Raw genomic sequence first — 21,011 nt, forward strand, 5'->3', positions numbered from 1 at the left:
ATAACTCCAAGTTGGACTTGGACATCTGTTTATATATATATATATATATATATAAATAATGAATTTTCATATACTATGATACTCTCTAACCACTAAATTACTTATTTATTGAGGATGTATGAATAATGCATTGAATAATTCATTATTGAACTTTGTAGGACTGTACACAGATGTGAATTATATGGTTGTAAAAAAATGTTACAGTACTACATTTGTTTTATATACATAAACTAAATAACTAAACTAATTAATTCACATATTTTAAATTCCAGTACCTAGATGTGCAATTTGAGTGCTTACTGTTAATAAATGTAGTGTTTTAGTTTAAGGGATTGTACTGGTACTATTTTAAAATATATTTTGTGATATATGTTTTGGTAGTAAGCAACTCAGCAGCAGCAGCCATTTAACAAAACCCCTCCCAAAAAAAAACCATATTGGGTAACAGTATAGATGTTTAAAAAAAAAGGCTTTAAAAATGCTGGTTTCTTTTACAAACGTAAAAATAAATAAATTCGAACAAAAAAATTAAAAAGTTATTTTGAGGCCACTTAAAAAGGTTTGTAAAATAAAACAAAACAACAAGTAAAAAGAACTTTAAAAAAAATAAATAAAATACTTTAGTTAAATTTGGGGAGCATAAAAATTGTTGATTTTTTTGGGGAGTAATTTGATGCATTTTCTTTTTTTTCTTTTTTTTTCTCAACCAATTAAGCTAAACTGAAAATTTCCAATTGCCTAATTAGTAATTCGTGGGGGCTTTATTCTGAACCAAGCACTGACATCTTTACCTTGCGATAGGTTTTTCTTTTTTTTTCAACTTTGCACCTGCTCCTGACATGCAAGAAAAAAAGGGGCAGACATTTGGTGAAATCTCTCGCGCCCAATTGAATAGCAAAAACATCATGCCTCAGACCCAGTGGTGCGAGATTTTTGAAAAATTTGTGGCCAATTGAATATGCCCCTAAGCGACCAGGGGGGAGATGAATACGACGCTCATACAAATGCATTAATTACCAGCTGTTTTTGTGCCCTATGGCGTAATACGTATGGAACGACTTAAACACTCAGCCAAAGGTTGCGACTCCTGGACTTCATACTTTTAAAATTAGCATCTGCGCCGCACCACAGCTACATCCAAAGTCGCTTATAGTGTCCAGGTTGCTTAGGATTTATGTCTTTTGACACAATCGAGCTGCTATATAGTCACACACTGAGCACAATGCTGCTTGGCAGTACGCTTGGTGTGCCTTACTTGCATCGGTTCCCAGTTTTTTGCAATTTTTTAGGTTAGCATCCGTGTGGCACACCACTACTGCATGCAACGCCAGTAAAAGTGCACAGTAATTGTGCGCTATACTATAATGGTGCAAATATGATGTACATTTGGGACAAAACTGTGTAGTGGGAGTCATGGTACTACTTAGTAAAATGTCTGTGGTGTGTCAAAGGGGGCTATTTAATAACGATAAAAAAAATATACTGTGTTTATACACAACCTTAAGATGCACAGAAACTCTAGGAAGGAACCTGAATTATGTCTTTAAATACGCTCCGAACCAGCTCTCTGGAATCTAAACAATCTCACCCTGTTTATTTCATAGTTCTAGCAAGAAATTGTCAAACTGTTTATGTAACAACCACACAGTCTGATATAACGGAGACCTCACGGTGTACATGGATTCCATTTCATTGGTACTAATGCGCTATCATTCCCCCAGCGCAACACTGTTCATTGATTTGGATTATTTCTGAAAAGCTCAGTGCTGGACATGCTCATTATTTGGACTCTTGAAGAGGAACGCAGTAGAGTTTCTGGAGTAATCAATTCTAAACAAAGCCTCTTTCTTCTATGGCAGTGCGTGTCTTATAATCTACAGGACGAGCTCAGTAAAAAAAAAAATATTGGTTTTAAATTAAGTTTCCGTTATGATGGTCCCTTAAAGGGAAAGAGCCACCGCTAAAATTATATACATTTTTGAAAAACAATAATAGAGTTATTTGCTTTCCATTGAAGACTATTTTTATGGGGCTCATTAATTAATGCACCAACTGCAGTCAATTCTCAGATACGCCTAATTCAGGCGCATCTGTAGCCGCCCTTCGTACGGCTGCAGCAGCCTGCTTGCTAGTTTATCCTAATGCGAGACCCCGCCTTTTTGTACACTAAAAATCTGCGGAAGCCTATCCCGACCACTGTTTTTACATCCATAAGTACGAGCCATCTCTGTCCAAGTGCGGGTATCTGAAAGCGCAGAATTCTCTCTTTGGCGCACGCACAATATGCTGAAATCTGCAAGATCCGTGCGCATTGCCTTTCACCCAGAGTCAGTCCCATTCTTTTATATATAAAGAAAAAAGGAATCAATTATTGGTGCGGGTGCACTCAATCCCTCCTAGAGGATTAAAATACTTTATCTTTATTGAATATACTTTAAAATTGTTCGGGCTATTTTTAATTGTAAATATTAGTGCTATTTATTGCTCATTACTCGCACCTCCTTACAATATACCAATACTATTTATTGCTGACTTCCATTCGATGCTTTTACATCATTAACAATATGCCCTAAAATAGGACCCTATAAAGCAAAATATAAAAAAGAGGTAATATAGAAATATAGGGCCTGATTCAGAACCACTCGTAAGCGGCAGCTCGTTCGCTCCGAGCGATGTTTGGCCAACTGCGCATGCGTACGGATCGTTATACGCATGCGCAAACCAGTCAGTGCGGTCGAAATTCATGTGCTCGCAAAATAGCGAATGCCTGACAATTTGAGTGACAGAATGAGGCGTATGTGGGTGATAACAGGGGAAGGTGCTTGAAAACGGGGAGTGGAAATCAGAACGCAGGCGTGCTTAAAGGTCAAAACGGGCGTTTTATGGGTGTGCATAATTAAAACAGCAGCGTCATTGACCACGTCACTGGGTTATTTTATAGCCAGAACTGCTCGCAAAGTTGTGGTAGCAAAAACCGACCACAAGAATAGCGAGCAGTTCATACCCTGTTTCGATGTACTCTATTAATCTAATAAATAGCGGACATGACGTAGGATGCGAGCGGCCAGGGGGCGTAGTTTCTCAAAAAACGACCGCAAGTTTTGTACGCTCGTTCAGACCTAGAGGTGTGAACAGACCGCAAACAGCGAACGGTTCATTTGAACAGCCACCCCTATTTTCAGGACGAGCGAGTGCTAATTGCGTCCGGCTCTGAATCAGGCCCATAGAGAGATGAAAAAACAAGAGGTTTGTGAAAAAAGTAAAGTACATTTAAAAACAAGGCCGTGTACTGTCTTTATTTGTGGAGGTATAGTATTATTTTGTGTATGTTGTTGTTTGTGTGAACTGAATAATAGTTCTAAATATTAGTGACTCCGGGCCTGATTCAGAGCCGGACGCTATTTGCGAACGGTCGTTCAGAAAAAGGGGCTGGCTATTTAAATTGAGCGCTCGCTCTTTGCGGTCTGTTGACGCCTCTATGTCTGAGCGTGCGCTCGCTATTTTGTAAAGACGCCCCCTGGCCGTTCGCATCACACGTCATCTCCGCTATTTATTAGATTAATCGAGTACATCGAAAGGCGTCTGAACTGCTCGCAGTGCTTGTGGTAGGTTTTACTTCCCGCAATCACTGCGAGCAGTTCAGGCTAAAAGACAACCAAGTGACGTGGCCGATGACGCTGCTTTGTTAATTATGCACACCCATTAAACGCCCGCTTTGACCATGTGGCACAACTGCGTTCGGATCTCCACTCCCCGTTTTCAAGCACCTTCCCCTGTTACCACCCACAAACGCCTCATTCTGTCACTCAAATTAGCAGGACCTCGCTGTTTTGCGAGCGCACGATTTCCGACCGCAATGACTGGTTGGCGCATGCGCATTACGACGCATGCGCAGATGTGCGAACATCGCTCGGGGCGAGTGGCCGCTTACGAGCGGCTCTGAATCAGGCCCTCTGTTCCAGTGTCCCAGCTGGTATTATTGGATAAAATTACCAAATTTATTTATGCACTAAATCAGAGCTGCTGTTTATTCGGAGATCTACTCCCAATTGTCTATTAATTCCATAATAATAATAATTTTATTTATATAGCGCTTTTCTCCTAAAGGACTCAAAGTGCTTTACATTTACAGTACAAAATACAAAATAAGCTTAAACAAGGGACATTAGTGAAATGCTTGGGTGAAGAGGTAAGTCTTGAGTCTGCGGGCCTGATTCAGAGCCGGACGCTCGCTCTGAATCAGGGCCCTCCTATCTAAACTTGGAGCGGCCTCTTGGACGCTCGCATAGCTGTGGGTTACCACCCACAGCTTATGCGAGCGTCCATGATGATGGTCGCGATGGTCAAGACCATCGCGACCATCGGGCTTGCGACGAGACCCTGCGGTAGGTTCTTGGTGACCGCAAGCCCTTGAGTGATTTTGGCTCTATCAGAGCCAAAATCACTCCCACTGACATCACTAGTGATGTCAGTGGGGCCGGACCCAGCCAGTAGGCGTTCCCATGGGAACGCCCCCGTCTGGCAGCCACGCCCCCGGCACGCCCACCAAAGGGGGCGTGCTATCAATCAACATCGACAGCACGCCCCCTTTGGTGCGAGACCTGGAGCGATGGAAATCGTGCGCTCTCGCAAAACGGCGAAGGGCTGCTAATTTGATTGACAGAATGTACCGTTTGTGGGTGGTAACAGGGGAAGGTTCTTGAAAACGGGGGAGTGGAGATCCGAACGCAGGCGTGCCTAACGGTCAAAAGGGCGTTTGATGGGAGTGCATAATTAGTACAGGAACGTCATCGACCACGTCACTTGGTTGTCTTTTAGCCTGAACTGCTCGCAGTGATAGCGGTAAGAAAATCCTACCACAAGCACTGCGAGCAGTTCAGACGCCTTTCGATGTACCCAATTAATCTAATAAATACCGGAGATGACGTGTGATGCGAACGGCAAAGGGGCATCTTTACAAAATAGCGAGCGCATTTTTCGTTTGCTCGCTCAGACATAGAGGCGTCAACAAACCGCAAAGAGCGAGCGCTCAATTTAAATAGCCGGCCCCTTTTTTGGAATGACCGTCCGCAAATAGCGTCCGGCTCTGAATCAGGCCCTGAGTTCCATAAGGTTGGAGCCACAAAACTGAAAGCTCAACCCCCAGACGAATTCCGGGAGAATCTAGGTACTGTTAATAGTCCTTCATCAATGGATCGCAGTAATCGAGTAAAGAGTCAGAAGCTGCATCAGGTACCCTGGGCCATGGTCATGTAGGGCTTTGTAAGTTAGTAAGACAATCTTGAAAACAGCTAGGTTTCAATCTCCATATGATGTAATAGATATTATGGCTGTGTTTTATAAATCAGCGTAAAGTCATATACAGTTGTTTATTATTACCATCATTCTGCCTTATTATACATAGGATGCTAGAGGTGATTATTACATCAGTAACACTCAGACCCTCTGCGATGTCTGTTTTCTGAATTCAACAATACTTTGCCATTATTATACTTTGCTTCATGCACGCTGGAATGTGAGTCATAGTAGCAAAATCAATGGACCTAAAACAGAGCCACATATATTTACTATATCTATATCAGACAGTACTCATGCGGCACGTCCCTGATACCCGGATCGGCATCACTAAAGTGCCCCCTGCACTATTCCACTAATATGAACGCGGTCTTTTGTGCTTAAATTACTATTCGCTAATGAAACCGATCTGGTTATTAATTTGATCATTTGTAACGGATGGCATTTCCTCTGGACCTCATTCAGAGTCGGTCGAAGCGGCCGCACGGTCGTACGGGAAAAGGGGCCGGATATGCAAATGATTCCCTCGCAAGTTGCGTCCCTAAGTTCCGATCGGTAGCTGGCCGACCAAGGGGAGGAAGCGGTCGGAAGACAAAAAAAATACGCCCCCTTCTCGTACGCATTGCACGTCATCTCCGGGCATATAAGGATTAATCGAGACCATCGGCAACCATCGAAACTGGTCGTAGAGCTTAAGGTTGACCATACCCTCTCTTAAGCTCTATGATCATGTCAGTGTAAAAACCTCCCATGTCACATGTGCCATGACGCTACTTAGTTAATTATGCACTCCCATAATCCGTATGCACTCCCATAAAACGCCGTTCGCATAATTAGGCACGCCTGCGTTCGGATCTCCACTCCCCCGTTTTCAAGCACCTTCCCCTGTTACCACCCACAAACGCCTCATTCTGTCACTCAAACTACCGACCTGGCTGTGTTCAAGGGGAGAGAAATTTCTGATCGTAGCGGCTAGTTTGCGCACGCGCATTGCGAACTTTATGCATGCGCAGTATAGCGAACATCGGTGGCGTACGACCGTGCGGCCGCTTCGACCGACTCTGAATGAGGTCCTCTGTCTTTCCAACAGTTACCTCGGTGTTGCTTAGACCCTCGGTGATATCTATTTCATACAATCAGCAATACTTTGCTTCTATTGCACTATGCTCCACACAAACAGCAATATCATTGCAGCAAAATCCATACACTTAAAGCTGCACACACACATAGCGATATTAATTTGGCCAATTTCGACGAATTGTGACAACAAATCGTGCAAAATATGCCCAAATCTTGAGTAAATCGTGAGTCCCAACTCACGATCACGATGCGATGCGCATCACCGCAGGTCGCACATCGCATCTTCAGATCTGCCGTGCTGTAGGGCAGATTTGGAAATCATACACGATGTCGGATCGTGAGCACATCGCTATGTGTGTGGGCACCTTTAGATAGAGCCACATTCATCTAATATATAGATATCAAGCAATCCTCGCGCAGCGCACCTCTGATGCCGGGATCGGCATTACTAAGGTGCTGTCTGCACTATTTCTCTAATATCCTCGTGGTCTCATGTTAAAGGTACTGATTGCTAATGCAGCAGATCTTGTTAGTTTAGTAGAAGCGGATGGTACTTCCTCAATCTTAACACCAACAACATATATACAGATCACATTTATCACATCACAAGACGAGCACACGGCAAACTCCAATGCGCATTTCGCTTAAACAGTTTTATCAAGGCTAAGAGAGAATAAATTTGCACCTCTCCCTCTCCCTCTCCCCTCTCCCCCTCTCCCCCCTCCCCTCCCCCCCCCCCCCCCAGATTTTGGCCTCTATTCACCACCACAATAGTTTTGAAATGAAACAAACAAGATGTGCTTTAACTGCAGACTTTCAGATTTTATTTGAGGGTAATTACATCCAAATCGGGTGAACGGTGTAGTAATTACAACAGTTTCTATATGTGCCTCCCACTTTTTAAGGGACCAAAAGTAATGGGACTATCAACTCAAAAGCTATTTCATGGACAGGTGTGGGCTATTCCCTCGTTATTTCATTATCAATTAAGCAGGTAAAAGGTCTGGAGTTGATTCTAGGTGTGACATTTGCATTTGGAATCAGTTGCTGTCAACTCTCAATATGAGATCCAAAGAGCTGTCACTATCAGTGAAGCCATCATTAGGCTGAAAAATCAAAACAAACCCATCAGAGAGATAGCAAAAACATTAGGTGTGGCCAAATCAACTGTTTGGAACATTCTTAAAAAGAAAGAACGCACCGGAGAGCTCAGCAACAACAAAAGACCCGGAAGACCATGGAAAACAACTGTGGTGGATGACAAAAGAATTATTTCCCTGGTGAAGAAAAACCCCTTCACAACAGTTGGCCAAATCAAGAACACTTTCCAGGAGGTAGATGTATATGTGTCAAAGTCAACAATCAAGAGAAAAATTCACAAGAGTGAATATAGAGGGTTCACCACAAGATGCAAACCATTGGTGAGCCACAAAAACAGGAAGACCAGATTAGAGTTTGCCAAACAACATCTAAAAAAGCCATTACAGTTCTGGAACAACATCCTATGGACAGATGAGACAAAGATCAACTTGGACCAGAGTGATGGGAAGAGAAGAGAAGGAAAGGAACTGCTCATGATCCAAAACATACCACCTCATCAGTGAAGCATGGTGGTGGTAGTGTCATGGCATGGGCATGTATGGCTGCCAATGGAACTGGTTCCCTTGTATTTATTGATGATGTGACTGCTGACAAATGCAGCAGAATGAATTCTGCAGTGTTTTGGGCAATATTATATGCTCATATTCAGTCAAATACTTCAGAACTCATTGGACGGCGCTTCACAGTGCAGATGGACAATGACCCGAAGCATACTGCATAAGCAACCAAGGAGTTTTTTAAGGCTAAAAAGTGGAATGTTATGCAATGACCAAGTCAATCCCCTGACCTGAATCCGATTGAGCATGCATTTCACTTGATGAAGACAAAACTGAAGGGAAAATGCCCCAAGAACAAGCAGGAACTGAAGACATTTGCAGTAGAGGCCTGGCAGAGCATCACCAGGGATGAAACCCAGCGTCTGGTGATGTCTATGCGTTCCAGACTTCAGGCTGTAATTGCCTGCAAAGGATTTGCAACAGAGTATTAAAAAGTGAAAGTTAGATTTAGGATTGTGTAGTTTGTCCCATTACTTTTGGCCCCTTAAAAAGTGTGAGGCACATATAGAAACCGTTGCAATTCCTACACCGTTCACCTGATTTGGATGTAATTACCCTCAAATTAAATCTGAAAGTCTGCAGTTAAAGCACATCTTGTTTGTTTCCTTTCAAAGCCATTGTGGTGGTGAATAGAGGACAAAATATGAAAATTCTGTCAATGTCCCAATATTTATGGACCTGACTGTGTATATATATATATATATATATATATATATATATAAATAACCTTGAATCAGTGGGTGGCACCTACATAGCATCTATAGTTTAATAAATATATTGAAATCTACAGGGATAGCTATGGGATTATCCCTCATTTATTTATTTTCAGTGCCATAGTGCGGGTTTTTCTTACATTTTTCAGTAATTTCAGTCCCATTCTTTGTTATTGGGGCTTCATAACATAAGGGTATAGGACAGAGGTTCACAAAACCCCACCATGACAGTCCACGTTTCAAGAATATCCATACCTGAGCTCAGGTGACTTAACTAGTACCTATGACGATTTGATTTAACCATCTGGATGCAAGCATGGAGATCCTCAGAGATTCCATCGTCTCCACTAGCAGCTGCTGCCGCCCTTCTGGCTAACTCTTGTATTACTTCATAAAGTTCATGGTGTGAATATTTTCATCTGTAACCCAACGGGTGTGGTATGAAAATGCAACGTTCATGTTTTTTTTGCTTATTTTAGTCTAAAACCAGATAAAAAAAATATATACATATCTAGAATAATAATAATAATAATAATAATAAAAAAAAGGAGGATAGACAGAACTTGCCCTAAGAACAGTTCCAAACACAAGTTTCTTATTGCTAGAGATAGTTCAATTTCCACACAGTATTTTTTTACATTGTATCAAATATTCTACCAATGGCAATGTAGGGCCTGATTAAGATCTGCATGCAAAGGCCATTGCAGCTGTGATCTCTCACGGTCGCAATTGCAAAAATATGCTAATGGCTCATCCGCTGCCCAGTGCCTAGAGACGCCCACTGACAGTGTCTCACATCTGCCGCTGACGCACAAAACCAAAAATATCGAATGCAGATACTGCATAAATATCGCCATTGCGTGCCGATCTGAATTAATATTATTATTTATTACCAGTTATTTATATAGCGCACGCATATTCCGCTGCGCTTTACAGAGATATTTGGCCATTCACATCAGTCCCTGCCCTAGTTTAGCTTACACTCTATATTCCCCTACCACATGCTCAGACACACTAGGGTTAATTTTACTGGGAGCCAATTAGCCTACCAGTATATTTTTGGAGTGTGTGAAGAAACAGGAGCACCCGGGGGAAACCCAGGAAAGCACAGGGAGAATATACAAACTCCACACAGTTAGAGCCAAGATGGGAATCGAACCCACGACCTCAGTGCTGTGAGGCAGTAATGCTAACCATTACACGGTCTGTGCTGCCCATAAACAAGAAAAAAAAACCAAACATTAGTGTAATACTGACTGGAATTTTCGCCACCATGTGACAATGCAGATAGAGAGAGAAAATGTCTCTATCAGGATCCCACCCGCCTGCGACCTCACAGAACTGCAATGCCTCATCTTCACATGTCTCTCAGATTGCAGTTCTCTAAAAAAAAAAAAAAAAAAACCCTCACTCTCTGCTGGACACTCACTCGCCCCTGCACTTCTTCTCCCGCTGTATCATCATGTGCCTGAGCACAGGGGTGAGTCAGTGTACGGCAGGGAGTGAAGCTTTTTTGAGGATTTGCCCATAAAATATACAGTATTATTTTAGCCTAAAAAATAAAAATGTATTGTGGACATTCTGGTGTCGATGTTAAAGGTCGACATACTGACCATGAGAATATTTGGGAATGTCGACATTTTCCAAGTCGACCATATGTCTATGGGTTCCTGACTGGCCTCCACGGTCACAGCTCTGATAATTCTGTCAGACAATTTGGCAGGTTTACACCATACAGAGGTCTATGTACTAAAGCCTTGGACCAACAAATCAGCTCCTGTCACTTTATAGGCTGTGGCCCCTATTTATCAACGATATTAAACATCAGTGACATTTTTCATTTAGGATCACCGGGATAGGTATGCAGTGGGGAAGCCGGCAGACTTGGGGCCTGATTCAGAGCCGCTCGTAAGCGGCCGCTCGTTCGCTCCGAGCGATGTTTGCCCAACTGCGCATGCGTACGGATCGTTATACGCATGCGCAAACCAGTCAGTGCGGTCGAAATTCATGTGCTCGCAAAATAGCGAATGCCTGATAATTTGAGTGACAGAAAGAGGCGTATGTAGGTGGTAACAGGGGAAGGTGCTTGAAAACGGGGAGTGGAGATCGAATCGCAGGCGTGCTTAAAGGTCAAAACGGGCGTTTTATGGGTGTGCATAATTAAAACAGCAGCGTCATTGACCACGTCACTGGGTTATTTTATAGCCAGAACTGCTCGCAAAATTGTGGTAGCAAAAACCAACCACAAGAATAGCGAGCAGTTCATACCCTGGTCGATGTACTCGATTAATCTAATAAATAGCGGACATGACGTAGGATGCGAGTGGCCAGGGGGCGTAGCTTCCCAAAAAACGACCGCAAGTTTTGTTCGCTCGTTCAGACCTAGAGGCGTGAACAGACCGCAAACAGCAAACGGTTCATTTGAATAGCCACCCCTATTTTCTGGACGAGCGAGCGCTAATTGCGTCTGGCTCTGAATCAGGCCCTTAATGCGGCTTCCCGACTGCTTTATCCCGGCGTGGGTTCAATGACAGATGTCTAAATCTAGACGCCTGTCATTTTACCGACGCCGGGAGCCCGGCATCCCGATCGAAGTGATGCCGGGCGGCGAGCGCGGATAGTCGCGCAGGGGGGGGGGGTTAGGTTTAGGGCTCCCGGAGAGGACTGAGGGTTAGGCACCCACCCTGGAGGTTAGTGTTAGGATAGGGGGACTTAGGGTTAGGGAGCCACCCGGGGGACTTAGGTTTAGGCGGAGGGGAAGGGGGGGCTAGGTTTAGGCACTTACAGGGGGGATTAGGGTTAGGCACTGGGGGGGAAGGCTAGGGTTAGGCACCCCTAATGAGGGTTAGGGTTAGGGGAGGGAATTAGGTTAGTGAGTACTTACCTGGGGACGATCAGGATTTTTACCCATGTTGGGCAGCCGCTGTCGGGATTCCAACCGCCGGACAAGTCGATTCCCTGCGATGCAAACTCAAAATGGTCTCCATTGCAGGCAATAGGGCCCACAAGCGATGCTTGACAAACAGCGGTAATCTTAGATAATCGGTTTGTTAAATCCAGAAATCTGGCATAACCCCTTTAGAGAGTGCTAAAGGGGTTATGCATAGTTGATAAATGGGGGCCTTTGTTTGAAAAAAAATGACAGGAGCTGCATGGTTGGTACTTTATCTCTCTCCAAGGCTTAGTACATAGAGCCCACAGACTTTAAATCTGCCTGTGTGCACGTGTTTCCTTCATCCATCATTGATGTGCGACACCTATTAAAATCTGTCTGGATTACAGTGCTGGCCATAACTGGAGCCAGTCAATGTCCAGTACCATCGCGTGTGGGGTCATCGGGTGCTGAAAAATCCATTGGAAGTCACGTTAGAGCAGGCCTGAATAACCTGTGGTTTGTAGGTGTTGTTAAAGTCCATACTCGCCTACTCTCCCGGAAGTTGTGGGAAGCTCCCAATTTTTCGGATAATCCACCACCCTCAGCCCCACTTCTACCGCATCCTGCCCTAGAGAAGTGGGCACGATACGGAGAGACTTAGAGACTTACCTGCAATCGGCGGATATGTGAGGAGGCGGGGCCTAATTATGCGATTCCCTAAACCTAACCCTCCCACCCCCACCCCCACCCCACCCCCCGCAGCTAAGATCTAACACTGCCCGGCTTACCTTCGTTCATGAAGCAGTCTGCCTAGAATCCGGCGTCAGGATATAGACGGGTGTCGGGATTTCGACACCTGTCTGTAGTCCCACGTCGGTATTTAGACAGCGGGATTTAGTCAGACGGCTTCCCGGCCTTTGGCATTTTGATTGTAACCCCTTTTACAAAGATGAGAGAAAAAAAAAACTGCATACACACAAATATACGTATTTAGTTCCACACACGCAACGCAGGAGCAATTAACAATGACTTGCGTACAACTCTGGTGCTTAGCGAGGAAAGGGGGTACTTGTAAAGAAGATAAAACCTTAAAAGACACTAATTTACACTCTTAAGCTGGGTACACACTGACAGATACATTGGCCGATCAATTGATCAGCCAATGTATCTGCTGCCCATCGGGGAGCGTGTACCCGCGATATGTCGGTGATCACCAACATATCGCATTGCACAGCCGATGGACAGATATGTCTACAGACATATCTGTCCATCGGCAGGTGTGTACGGGCGGCAGACCGCCCGTACACATACAGAAGTAGTCACGAGGAGGGGGACAGGAACACGGCCCTGGTCACCGGGACCTGCGGGCAAGCACAGATGATGGTTGTTCAGTGTGTACAAACAGCCATCATCTGCAGATATATCTGTATAGTGTGTACACCCACCATTATACATATCCTCCAACATTTTATAAAGAAAACCCGGTACAGGGGCGTGGCCACGTCCCAAAAGGGGGCGTGTTTACATATAAAGGGGCGTGTCCACTGGGCTGTACATGGGGGCTGGAGGCAGCTGGTACTGGCTGGGCTCTGACTTCTGATCACCGGTGCTGGCGTGATTACGTCAGGGTCAGTGCTGACTGCACTACAGACCACCAGGCGGAGGGCGGAGCGGCGCCGCCTGTCACTCGGCAGCGCTGCGGGAGTCCTGTGTCCCAGCAGTGCCGCTAAAGAATTAAGAAGATTGTACCCCACCAGTAGAAAACGGTACAGCCCCTGTTGCCGATACAGACCTTTAAAAAATGGTACTGTACCGGCTAAATAGGTATAGTTGGAGGGTATGCATTATATAGCCTGGACGCTGAGCACTGCTGATCTGAGTTCCAATTGTTGAACGGTCATATTGTGAATACACCACCCAGCATCTATTTACTGCTTTTGTTAATGGTGAATGATCTGCAGATCCCCAGCCGGCATGCGGGGGAAGGAAGGATCCCAGGGACACCGAATGATAATAGGACTCAGTAGTATACAGTTTAAAGGCAGCTCTTTCTTCTATAAGGAATCCCAATACAATATACCAGTTAGTATGCTGCACTATACACTGCGAGAGGTCAGTATTCACAGACTATCACTTATCCTGATTAATTCTGCCCACGCGGCCCCCTGCCTTGTTGATAGCATCTAGAACCAGTGTATATATGGAATATTTGTGCAGCACGGCGTTACGTAATTATAAGTCAAGACGCAAAGACCCCGAGTTGCACGCAAAGCGGTCACATATAAATCCGATTATCTGCCAGTATTCATAGTCAGCCGCATCTATGTGACCGCCCCCCACCCACCACTTGTGAAAGTGCGAGTTATCACTATGAATGCGGACTTGCGCCTGACCGACCTTTGGCGCAGGAGATCTGGCTGAAATCAAACGGATCTCTCCCTACACTCAACTTTGAATAGCGAATAGCCCGCAGTTTCATCTACATGCCCACAGAAGATGGATCCTACGTGCTAATTACCCCACTGCCGCCAAGTTGCCCCCACTGAGCCGCAAGTGGAAATGTTGCTGAGATGCGCAGGACCCTGACCCACCCATAGTTGTGAAAAACCAGAGAGATTTTAATTTCATTTTGGAATCTAAAAACCATCCTATAATGCTAACAGGACATGTATTGCACAATTACCACTGGAAGCCTTGCCGCCATTGCTGGTAATATGCCCGTTTAGGTATCGGGTACTGTCAAAGTTTGTATCATTCGGAAAAAATGGCTATAGGGTTTTTCATAAGTATATCCTGTAGCCTGATCACAGGAAAGACTTCTATTTCTAAACATTGGGTGGGGGGGGGGGGTGAATTGAACTAGAGATGGTTCCCTTAAGGATAAATTGCATCCGCCCCAGGAAAGATAAAAGGGGTGATTTAGTACTGGACAGAATTGCAAGCGGTTTTGCAATACCATCCTTGCACATACGCAATGTCTGACACCCCCTGCTGCATTTGCGATCCCAGCACTGAGGTCGCAGGCTGGGATAAACATCGGTAGCGATGGTGGCCGGCGCCGGCTAGCTGAGCAAGCCTCAGCTTACGCAGGCTGACCAGTTTGCGAGGCCAGGAAACTGTGTCCGTGGACGCAGCCCCTGCGACTACCGGAAAACAGGGCTGACGCGCCCCCCGTTTCAGCCGTGCCCATCCCAGCACCGCCCCTTAAATGCCTCAAAAGGGGCGACTTGCTTGCATTCGCAGAACGAATCATGTGCACACACGCAGGTTCCCAAAAATCGGGAGTCTGCGTCCAGTGCTGAGATAGCCTCAGTAAGGAGCAGGCAACCTGCAACAACTTGGAATTGAAATAACTTTATTTAAAAGACCATTTCTGGGCGGCGATCCCAAATATTTATTCTCCCAACGATAGTACGATATAACAGACGATGGATATTCTGTCATATAACAGACGATGGATATTCATTTCTCCCTGGTGGTAGGATAATAATTCCATATTACACCCTAGGTTAGAATGATCCTCTGGCACAGCCCTACATGTCTCAATCAAGGGATTTACTGAATATTTTGTATACATGGAGATATTCCAGGGGGTGTTCTAAGGTTACACATTTTTCTCACACCAAACTTTTGTATTCGGTGCTACAAAACGGATGATATATTTGCACATTAGCATATGTGCTGTAACACTTATTAGTACAATTACCTGGTCAGACCCAGTGCTTAAAGTGGTTCTAGAGAAGTGGTGGAACTCACCCCCTCCCCACCTAGGCAGCCTTTTAAACAAAGGGACAGCGCGCACCGAAAAAAGGGGCGTGGTCTCAAATAAAGGCCCGTGGTCGCCCAATAGTATATCCAATTCAAAATTATGCCACACAGTAGCACAATCTTGATTCACATTACTCCACATAGTAGTGTCCCTTATTCATGTATGACACACAGCAGTGCCCCTTATACACAAAGCCCACAGTAGTGCCCCTTATACACAATGCCCCCAGGAGTGGCAGTGCCCCAGAGTGGCAGTGCCCCATATGTAGTGCCCAGAGGAGTGGCAGTGCCCCTTAAGCAGTGCCCCCAGGAGTGGTGCACCTTGTAGTAATGCCCCCTGTAGAAGTAATGCCCCTGACTAATGGCCCCTATAGTGAAGCCGCTTACACCAAAACAAATAAAAATACTTACCTTAAGCCCCGCTCTTGCGTCCGGTCCACCTGGCTCCTCCTCTGAACTATGGGAGAGACGTCATGACGTCTCTCCCATAGTGGCTGTGAGCTCCAGCCTCCGGTTACCGCTGCGGGGAGGGAGCTGGGCGGCCGCTGGAAACTAAATCCGGCAAATGGAGCCTCCCTGCGGCGCTGGGCTGAGGTGGGTCGGAGGAGGCAGAACTGGTTCCGTCTCCAAACAGTTGTGCCGGAACACAGGGCCTGATTCAGACCCGGTTGCTAGCAAGCGATCGCTCGTTGCTGGCGATGTTTGCTAATGTGCGCATGCATCGCAGTGCGCAAACTAGTCCGAGCGAACGGGAAGCGCTCGCTCGCCCACCAAAGAGAGGCCAGTGGAATGAGTGACAGGAGAGGCCGTTTGTGGGTGGTAACAGGGGCAGGCCAGTAGTAACAGTGGAGTGGAGGTGCGAATGCAGGCGTGCCAGAGTTTTTCAATGCCGTTTCAGAGGCGTGCATAATTAACAGGCAGAGTCATAGTACACATCACCTAGCTGGATTTTACACTGAAATGCTCGCAGTGCTTGCGGTAGGGTAAAGGCAACCGCAAGCGCTGCGAATGCTCCCGATGGTACCTGATGTACAGATGGTTGTATACACTTCCTGGAGATAACGTGCGCAAGTGGGCGTCTTAAGACAGGCTGATGGGCATCTGCACACACAAAGTGATCGCACGCCAAGACATAGTGGGTGCGCTTATCCCTTGCCGTGTGATCGCCTGCCTTGCTGGGTGTGTTCCGAATTTGCATACGCTGGGAGCGAGTGTACGCATCTAGTGACCGGGTCTGAATCAGGCCCATAGTTCCGCTCTGTTCCGGCCCACTTTAACCCCTGGTCAGACACAAGGAACCTCCTAAAGCAGAACTGGAGACACTTGAACGGGATGTAGTCAGCTTCTAGACAGTGAGAATGCCGGCGGTTACAATTCCGATAGTGAACGATATGCCAGATCGGACGACATATAGGGCACGTTGTCTAGTGTGTACCCTCTAAGTCACTGACGACGCGCGCTCCCGCAAGCAGGTCCGCCAGGTGACATTGTTAGCAAGGGTCATGCTGCTGAATGCAGCATGGCCCCCACAATTGCGATGTTATTCCCGACATCTGTAAGTGTGTGTGCACTTGCTGATGCCGGGTCCCGCTGCTTGCGACATCGTGCCATCGTTTCATGTGTACCCAGCTTTAGTGTTAGGGTTAGGGATAGACTGCAGGTGGGCCCATGCACCATCTTCCCGTATAAAGTGGGGAAGATGGCGCCGCGGAGGAGGAGACCCATAAACGGCACTGAAATCAGAGCATGCAGTAGCTGCCTTTCCTTCTCCGAGACTCTTAAGAGAGAGGCCAAACAAACCACCCTGGAGGTGGGCGGGGACATGCTGCTATGATACAAATTGCATCACCTATGCCCCGCCCACCTCACCGAACGCGAAGTGGGCATTGCCACGGTGAGGCAAATAGCCACGTATTCTATCTTGTCCACTTGACGACCCAAATTGCGCTGTCTCCTCGCCTACTGTATGAGAAGTAGGCAAGTACGAGTTAGATTTGCAATCAAATTTAGTGAAGTCATTGAGTCCCCTGGACCAGTTTGTCCGGAAAGGAGATATTACACATACACAAAAAAAAAATAAAAAAATTATAAAACCAAGGACGCAATTGCCGTACTACTTGTTGAAACGTTCAATGAGTTTTTACATAATGACAACATTCCTCAATAAGACGACAGCCATTGTCACTGCAATACACAGAGATCCCATTGTGCTATCTACAGGCCTATACCTGATCAGTTATCAGTATAGATATGAAGCTATTGGCAATTATACAGCTTACACAGATAACAAACACAATGTACTTATTTACCTCAGATTGTTGTGTGATGCGTGGGAAGGTTACAGATAATACACACACACACACAACTTATACATCTTCAAATATGCCCATAGTTCAACAACTTTAGAACCTTGAAGAGGTGTTACAAGTGCCAGACTAAACACAGAGCAGATGGGGCGGTCAGCCAATAGGCCCCCACACATAACTGCATCACCAGCATTGGGGCCACTGCTATATGTGAACTGGGGTTTCTGTTTGGCATAATGTGAACTGCGGGCACTACATCTGTGGCGCTGGGAGTATTTTTACTCATAATACACTTTTAAAACATCACTAGCATATCTTATTGACCAGTTTTATAGCTAGTTGCCCTGGGACCCCCCCCCCCACACAAACCTTAATCGGGCCCTGAGCGTGACCACACTATAGGGTCTATGTACTATAGGTTGTGCCAAGTGCTCATGCCTTATGCCGGGTACACACTAAGCGATATGCCAGCGGAGTGACACATCGGCCAGTGTGTACCCACTATGTTGCTGATGATGTGCGCTCCCACACGTCTACTGCGACATCGTCCATCAGACCTGTACGTTAGGTCGTTCCGTCGCTGTCGGACACTTGCCGATACCGGCACCCCAGCGGATCCAGTCGCTAAGGAGCTCGGTACACACTAAACATCGTCTAATGGGTACCGGCCTTTAAAGTTCATCTAACTAAAAGCTGGCTACACAATACACAATATATCGTATGACCTTGGTACCATCAACCATCTGCACAAATATCGTATAGCGTGTACCCCCACAGTCCGTCGGTTTCACAAGTTCATTGCATCATCCCATCACATGTTCTGCACGTCCAATGAGACGATTCCACAGACAACGTGGTGTTGTTACATGAAGCATGTAACAATATATCATGTCATCGTACGACGGATCGCGTAGGATGTAGGAGAATGCAATATAATCATCAAATTGAGTCGATGGGTCGCACCGTTGTTCAGGTTCTGTACCCAGCTTAGTGCTCAAACAACGCTCTATACAGCAAATTACTCATACATTTATTTAAGTGGTGTAATCTTTTGCCAGAGTAGTAGAATGTACTTTATAGAAACTAACATTACTCGGAAGGGAAAATATCCACTAGCAGATACTGAACAGAGACACAAGGTGACAGTTTACGAGTCGCATCAGTGTAATCCCCTTTAATAGTTGTCCCATTGTCTCACATCTAAGTGGAGCGGTGGCTCGGACTGTAACCTTTGAAAACCTGGAACAAGGTCCCCCTCACTTCTTACTACAATATATAAACCATCCTGATATATCCTTATAACAATACAACCCTAAGGTTAGTCAAACAGAAGATTGTCTATAGGAGCCAACCTTTTCCATGAGGTGAAGCTGGTCAGTAGTGATAATGTAATATATCATTGTCTGTTCTATATACAACTACAGACATTACAACAATGGCACGGTCCCCAGATACATGACTTCTAATTACTCCTAATCCAGCCAAGAGAGAGAAAACAACAAGAATAGGAGAGGGGGTGTACCCATTCCGGAGAGAGGATGGGAATATATACTGAAGCAGAATGGATATTACTTTGCATATATTGGGTCGCTCACTGCCAGGGGCGGACAGCCAATGGGGGAAACCCCCAATGCAAGAGGCAGCCAGCCAAATGGGGATCTCCTCTGCTGGGGGCAGCCAGGCAATGGGGATACTCCCACTGCTGGGGGGGGGGTGGGGGGTAGCCAAATAGGGATTCCCCCACTGACAGAAATGGAACTCCCAATGCCAGGGGTGGCCAGTCAACGGGGATACCCCCACTACCAGGGGTGGCAGCCATTAGTGGGAATCCTACTGCCAGTGGTGGAACTCCCATTGCCAGGGGTTACCAGCTAATGATGGTACATCAAATGTAGCTATCCAGATAATATTCCAAACAATGGGTTTAACCTGTTAATTAATATGGTTGGCGTAACAGAAAACTCAAAATATTGCTAGTAATATAAAGATGCATAAATATGGCAAACATCAGGCTTATACTAGCTCAAGAATAAATGAAATATAAGACTGTGCTTGGTAAAGCTGGCACTGCATACTGTACACTAAGCAATGCCTGGTAATGTAGTAAGTAATATTGTAATTACAATGTTAATTAATTTACTGATGATAGTGGTACTCAGCACTTTGGGAGTAACTGCAATAACAATGCAATACAGCATCTCTAATGGATGTTCCAGAAGTACAGCCAAACATGCTTAATATTACACAGCAAAAATATTATAGACCATGCTATATATATATGAGATAAGTGAATAGAAGATAAGTAAGTAGAGATGAAAGTTACGCAGCTAATGAATAATACAACTTGCGCCCACACTCTATAGATAGCTGAGAAGGAGGGGAGAGCACAGATTAATTTTCCATAGGAATTATAATTGGATGATCTCTGCCTCCCCATCCGTCCATTAGATCATTTACCAGCTGTACCCAACCCTGCACATCGCATTGATAGTCAATTAGTAGCTCTGGTGGAACTAATAAACCCAGCATGTCTTACAGAGAACAAAAAAAAAAAACCACACACTTAGTGACTCCTTGCAAGGCATCCAACAAATTGCATGACTTAGCAGAACTTGCTGGGACTTACAGTTCCCCAGCAGCTGGAACAGGAGGCTGTACAATCTTTAGTATGATGTGCATACAGCAATGTGCTTTATGTACATACTATATTTGTGTGTCAATATAAACTCATGCGCTCTGCCTGAGAGATCAGCACCACAGATGACGATGATAATAATAATAATAATGAATAATATACAGCCATCTCTGCAGAAGGCACTTGTATATAACACATTGCATACAGTGGTGAGTCTGGTTCCCTCCCGTGCAATACCCCAGGGCTGCTCAGTGCACACTCACCTTGAACCCTGGAGGCTCCTGCACCTCCTTAGCAGACAGGGACAGCAGCAGTATCCCGACCACCCCGATCAGGCAGAGGAGGATGGGTAAGACCACGGCGAGGAGCTTCTTGGCCATCTCTGCTGCTAACAGCTGTAAGACTTGTGCCGGTCCCAGCAGCAGCTCTTACCCGGGGCAGGGAGGGGGGAGGAGGCGGCCAGGCCGGGACTCTGCAGCAATTGGTCGGGAAGGTGCATTATTAGGTGGAAGGGCTGGAAGTAGGGGGGTGTCAGGATAGCCGGGTTTACACTGATAACTTTCACCCTCTGTAACTGCACTAGTGCCTCATCTTATACACAATAGGAACATTCCAACATACTATTATCATATAGGTAAATCAAGACTGTAATGCACAGATATAATACAGAAAGCCAAAATG

The 21,011-nt window shown here is 45.5% G+C and overlaps 1 protein-coding gene across 1 annotated transcript in view; it reads right to left on the bottom strand.

The window, feature by feature from the left end:
* The window catches only part of ENTPD2 (ectonucleoside triphosphate diphosphohydrolase 2), an 82,839-nt gene extending 62,088 nt beyond the window's left edge, over window positions 1–20,751 (bottom strand). The window contains exon 1 of the mRNA XM_088459138.1: window positions 20,594–20,751. Within this exon, the coding sequence (XP_088315264.1) occupies window positions 20,594–20,710 (117 nt within the window). The 5' untranslated portion in view covers window positions 20,711–20,751. The remainder of the gene's footprint in view (window positions 1–20,593) is intronic.
* Between the last annotated feature and the right edge of the window lie 260 nt (window positions 20,752–21,011).

The sequence above is a fragment of the Taudactylus pleione genome, unplaced genomic scaffold, assembly GCF_031769625.1.
Source record: "Taudactylus pleione unplaced genomic scaffold, aTauple2 ptg000897l, whole genome shotgun sequence".
NCBI classification, from domain to species: domain Eukaryota; kingdom Metazoa; phylum Chordata; class Amphibia; order Anura; family Myobatrachidae; genus Taudactylus; species Taudactylus pleione.